Here is a 6209-nt window from a genome sequence, read left to right as displayed (position 1 = left end):
GTACCCGTTGTCTTGGTAACATGCCACTGCTGCTTATAATTTTTTATTGCAATTTCGATCAGATTTAACCAGAGTTGGCCAGATTTAAGCACCGAAGTCGATATAGATCTACATCTTGGTCTCGCTAAGAAAACTGCACTGAAGCTGACAGATCTATATGCCTGCACAACAGGGCGTGTTACCGTCCTTTTTCATTAGCTACCTGCTGTCAGTGTATTCCAGTTTACCTGTCTGTGGCATCATATACTCGTGAAAATTACTCCCTCTGTAAATAAAGATAATCCTAGGCGCAAGGAAGATTACGGGCATCACACGGGATACTCAACGCTAATATATCTCTCCTCCCCCACCCCTGAATTTCATGGGGGTGGGCCCTGCCTCACTCCTAATCTCGAATCAGAAACTGCCACCTAATCGCACTCCGTTGAATCCGCCAAAACTACCCCGTGCGTGTAGCATTACTCGTAAAAATATATATGACTTTTTAGATCACTGCTATTAATTCTGTATAGAGCGAGTACCTGGTATCGGTCCATCCCCGGGTCAATTGGTCGGGCGTGTGCCATCCAAAATCTTGAGGAGGTCTTAGGGGGTGTGCGACCTGGGTAGATCTGGTAGAGCTCTGCGTTTGAGATGGATGTGATCATGTGAATGACTTGGAAGATGCCGTGGGTCGGCTCCCGGTTGCCTTCTGAAGAGCATGATCGCGTGCTAAGAGCCACATATAGGCATTTTCGGTATCTGGCGCACACCCCTCCTCGGCCCTAGTAGCAAATGGGACCAGCCATGTAGTGTTTTTTTGTCATCGGTCTTAGGAGTTTTTATTCAGGGTTTTCAGCACGGCTTTGCCTGGTTGTCTCCTTTTCCTTTTCAAATGTGTAAACTTCTTTTTATCCGATATTTTTCAAAATTTGATTTTTTTTCTTAAATTCATGAATTTTTTTCTTCATATTTACAATTTTTTTCCAAATTTATGAACTTTTTCGAATTCACAAACTTTTCCAAATTTGATGGACTTATTTCAAATTCATGAACTTTTTCATTTTCGTGCACCTTTTAAAATTTATGAAAAATTCAAATTCATGATTTTTTTCCCAAATTGCAATAAATAAATAAATTTGTGAACTTTACCAAAGTTATGTTTTTTTATTCTATGACCTTTTTGAAGTCTTGAACTTTTTTATGTCCGCGGCTAATGGTCAACTACGCCATTGGTCAACAGTGAACCGTCCACCTCTTGTTGGTCAGCAGTCAACATGGAACGGTCTATTTTTGCACAGACGTGGAATAGTCAAAATAGCTGGCGCCCTTTGTTGGGCCGGCCCAAGCTACTTGCATGAGCGCCAATTTGCTCACTGGAGGTCTCCTTCTCCGCGGCAGTGGATATCACACTCTTATTCTTCTAGCGCGATCGTTGGCTCTCTGGGGCCTAGAAATTTTGCTCCAACCCTATTTAGAATTGCATGCTACCAAGAATCGTACCGTTAGGGACGCGGTGTGCAATGGCAAATGATTAATGGGCTCACCTCGGATATGATCGCTGAACTGCTAGAGCTTGCTACCCTTCTGTTGTCGTAAGAGCATCTACACCCCCACTTCCTCCCCTCTCCATCCGGATGCGGCTAGGTCCCGCCTGTTGCGAGACAGAAGCCTGCCTCGCCTACAAGGCGCCGCGGGTGGGCCGGCCTAGTAGGACATGCACGTCATGCTAACGTCACTTGAATGTCTTTTTTGTTCTTTACTTTTATTTATATTTATATTTTAAATGCATATAATAAAAAGACTTACATTTACTAACAAAATTAAAACCATGAATTTAACAAAAAATGCTAACATAGGAGTATTAAAAAATTGTTAGCACAGTTTTAAAAAACGTTGATAACTTTTAAAAAAACTCATGAGAATGAAAATATTCCCGCTTTACAAAATCATGAATTTGAAAAATCTATATACAATATAATAAAATAGTGTTTGCGTAGTGTAAAAAATGTTTCGTACCATTCAAAAATGGACAACACATTTTATGAAAATATTCCTGCATAGAAGAAAAATAATTTAGTATTTAAAAAATGTTATATGCAATGTAAAAAAATTACGTAGGTTAAAAAAAATCCATTCAAAAAATGTACATGAAATTTTTAAATAAAGAAATCACATGTTTCCAGAAAAATGTTTGTACAATGTATAATTATTTTGTGTAGTTTAAGAAAATGTTTATTGCCAGTTAAAAAATGTACAACTTTTATATGGAAAATGTTAGCGTGTATTAGAAAAGTGATAAAAACATGTATTTTACAAAAATATATATCATGTATTTGGAAACTACCGAACTTGTGTCATAAAAATGTTTCACATGTGCTCTAAAAATGTACATTGTATACTGAGAAAAGATAGACATGAGTTAAAAAATAAAACCGATAAAAACCACAAAGATACAAAAAGAAACAAAAGAAAACCATGTATAACAAAGGAAGATAGAAAAACCAAGAAATATCAATGAGAAAACAAAGAAAACAAAATCACCATGAAGAAAAAAAGAAAAGTCAAAGAAAACCAATGAAAATAATAATAATAATAACACAACGAGGAAAATCGGAGAGACCGAACCTGCAACGACCACTACGAGCGGCAGGGACTACAACACAAAATGGGCCAGCCTGCTAGTTGTCACCCATTGGTGGTTCCTATTAGGTATAGGTATGGGCGACGCATAGTTGTCGTGCCTCCCTCTCCTCCCAGCGTTTGGTGTATATATAGCTGGGACACCGCCCAAACTAGAAAACGCCGCCCAACTCATCAAAGTGAGGCCAAACTTCTGGGTTGTCCGGCACCGCTCAAATCTAGTCAAATTGTTGAGAGGATTTGGGTCGTACGGGCACGCTCGGGGGCGTTCGTCTTGTCGGACCAGACTACCTTGACCCCACAAATATCCCATCCATGTATGCATCCCAGACTAAACCGTAGCCATTTGTCACTACACTCCGCTACTAGTTCGCTCCACCAACTCCTCTCTAGTGATTTCTGGCCATTTTCTGCATGGCGGGTAGCAGATCCGAGTCCAGTAAATCCGGATCTGTCAACTAAGACCTCATCCCCTGCTCAAACGAGGAGGAGATAGTCGTCTAGTTAGTTTTCCGCTCTGACTTGAGATCCACTCCGGCTTGAATCCATTGCTGGAAGCTCATGACAAATGGAGCACTAGGCGCGCCCGTGCCTTTGTGGCGTACGAGCCAATAGGGCCTGGATCCAACGGCAACAATGCATCCATCGGCGGCTCAAGGTGCATGTTCGCTCTAGACTAGAGTCGGTGAGCGGTGGCCGGAGATACATGCATGCCCTCGAGGATGGCCCCATGGCGTCAAACCAACCCCGACGCTAGGTTCTTGTGCCCACGACGTCGGGCTCCAATCCCAAGGACAGGGGCACCAATGCGCATAGCCACAAATGCTCTGGAAGCCCCTCCGTGCAAAAAGTATCTCCGTCCAACAGTCCATGCAAAAAAAGTTTCCCCCCTGCCAGACTAGGTATCCGAGCCTCCACGCTCACTTTTCCACCTCCTCCTTCTCGCCGTTTGTTTCCTTCTTGGTTGCCTCCTTCTCCGACATCTTCAGCTACTCCTTCAACCGATTCAACATCCTAAGAAGCGGCTGCGATCTCAACCGTCTTCTCTTCGAGCTTGGCCTTCTTCTCTTCAAGTTTGAGCTTCTTATAGGTCGCCACCATTAAGATGTTAAACCCCTCGATATTTTTCCTCCTTGATGTTGGAGTGCTTGACACATGCCTCCTCCTTCTTTGCGAAGATGTCCTCTAACCACTCTGTAATGTTGTCCGCCTCCCCTCCACGGTTCTTATTCTCATCCTTCCACTTCTTTCCCCGGAACCCTCTTCTAACCTTCCGGGGCGGATCTTTTGTTGGGTTGGTTGGATCACCCGCTCCTTCCTCGGTGCCGATAATAGCGTTCTTAACGGAGTTGGCAATGAATAAAGTCCACTTGGGTTGCCCACTCAACTTCAACAGCAATTCATGAGGACGAAGTTCCTCTTCTCCACCTTTAGGAACAAGTTGCACGCACCGGAAAGGCTACAAATAAAAACATTGTCAACAAGTTGCATATTCGGCCAAATGACCAACACATAAAGCATATCCGGCCAACAAGTTGCATATCTGATCAGGCCGAATGACCAACGCATAAAGCATATCGGGGCAATAGGTTGCATATCCGATCAGCCCAAATGACCAACACATAGAGCATATCCGGCCAAATGTCAAACACATATAACAATTTACTTGCTCGGTGATTTGCCCACCACCTGGCCATCAACCGATAAGTTGCTTCAAATGGTCGCAATACTTGGACACAACCTCTTGGATGGTGTAGCATTGATGGTCGAGCGACTTTTCCCATGGTTGCGGATGAGTTTGTCGGTGTAGGGCTCGAAATGCTTGTGCTCATGGAACCAAGTATGAATGTTGGCCCAAAATGTTGCTCCCTTTTGCTACACGTCATGAATAAGATTGATGCTAGTGGTCAACCACACATCACACAACAACTCGTCCTCCTTCATGTTGAAGCTTTCTCCTCTACCACTCTTATTTTAGATCAACAACAAATTCAACTAGGTCAAGGCTTACGTCGCCGCCCTTCTCCTCCTGGTCAATGTACAAATTGGCCTACTGGGTGTACATGTCCGTGCCCGGCTGGGTGTACGCAGTGGCGGAGCTATACAAGATTGATTGGGGGGCCAATGAGAAAATACAGTTTCTAAGGGTGGCAAAAGCTCTATTTTTTCTAATATAAAACTCCCTATATGAATTATCTTCACTAAATTTGCTAGGCTGGGGGGCCATGGCCCCTGCAATCATGCATGTAGCTCCGCCAGTGCGTGTACGTGCTTTGTGTGTGCCCGGCTAGATGTACGTGTCGAGCTGTTGGGTGTATGTGTCGGACTGTGTGTACGTGCCCGACAGGGTGTACGTGTCGAACCGTGTATGAGCCCGACTGCATAAGGTTTGAGGGTCCACGTTGAAGACGCCCTAAGATAAACGCTAAAAATAATAATGCAGGAACAATCATTACCAGGGAATGTGCACTATATGCATCTAGTAGTACAAATAAATAAACAAACAAATGTGCACTCCATTGATAAACTTTTATAGTAATAACAACTCTTACACAAGCGATTTTCAGTAAGTTGTTTTCTTCATCAGGGCACATACAAGATGGTACAAATATGAATGAAATTCAGTTGCCAATCAGCAACATACAGTGCGAGCGAAGCCAAAATGCTAGTACTCCCACGGATCACGATCCGTGGCCAACCCGCACAAGCGCATCTGCACCGTCAGTCCATCCCTGATCTAACGTCTCACCCAACCCCGCGCGCCCCTCCCTCCGTGGCGCCTTCACCCCTCCCAAACCCAAAAATTTCCGCTCCATCTCCCACCCGCGCGCGCCATGCCCCAAATTCCCACCCCTGCTACTTAAACCCTCCGCCGCTCCCCACGAATCCTCACAACTCAGCCAGCCGCACCGCCCCCGCTCCCTCCCAAGAATCCCCCACCGCAGTCCCCCGGCAGCCCCCGCGCGGCTCCGATGGCCCGCACGAAGCAGACGGCGCGCAAGTCGACGGGCGGCAAGGCGCCGCGGAAGCAGCTGGCCACCAAGGCGGCGCGCAAGTCGGCGCCGGCCACCGGCGGCGTGAAGAAGCCGCACCGGTTCCGCCCGGGCACCGTCGCGCTGCGCGAGATCCGCAAGTACCAGAAGAGCACGGAGCTGCTCATCCGCAAGCTCCCCTTCCAGCGCCTGGTGCGGGAGATCGCGCAGGACTTCAAGACGGACCTCCGGTTCCAGAGCTCCGCCGTGTCGGCGCTGCAGGAGGCCGCCGAGGCGTACCTGGTGGGGCTGTTCGAGGACACCAACCTCTGCGCCATCCACGCCAAGCGCGTCACCATCATGCCCAAGGACATCCAGCTCGCTCGCCGCATCCGTGGGGAGCGCGCCTAGGCCTCTCTGCCTCTGCGTCACGCCTGCCGCCGCGGTTCCTTCCTGGTTGATCCCGCCGACGGATTTGTTCTGCCCTGTTAGTCTAGTCTCGTCGTGCTTCGAGTTGTCATTAGAATTTGTTCTGTTCTATTAGTCTCACGCTGTTGATTACCCGCTCGAAAATTGCAACGGAGGTGATGCAATTCATCTTAATTTCCGAGTTCA

At 46.4% G+C, this 6209-nt stretch overlaps 1 protein-coding gene across 1 annotated transcript; it reads left to right on the top strand.

Moving 5' to 3' along the window:
- The first annotated feature begins 5503 nt into the window (after window positions 1–5503).
- Window positions 5504–6209, top strand: LOC123165814 (histone H3.2). The gene has a single exon (XM_044583546.1). The coding sequence runs from the start codon at window positions 5595–5597 to the stop codon at window positions 6003–6005; it is 411 nt and encodes a 136-aa protein (XP_044439481.1). The 5' UTR covers window positions 5504–5594; the 3' UTR covers window positions 6006–6209.

The sequence above is a fragment of the Triticum aestivum genome, chromosome 7D, assembly GCF_018294505.1.
Source record: "Triticum aestivum cultivar Chinese Spring chromosome 7D, IWGSC CS RefSeq v2.1, whole genome shotgun sequence".
Classification (NCBI taxonomy): domain Eukaryota; kingdom Viridiplantae; phylum Streptophyta; class Magnoliopsida; order Poales; family Poaceae; genus Triticum; species Triticum aestivum.
This window is presented reverse-complemented; position numbering and strand designations above follow the sequence as displayed.

What these genes read in the sequence shown, in the direction of transcription:
- LOC123165814 (XM_044583546.1), top strand. Translation starts at nt 5,595, where the DNA reads ATGGCCCGCACGAAGCAGACGGCGCGCAAGTCGACGGGCGGCAAGGCG.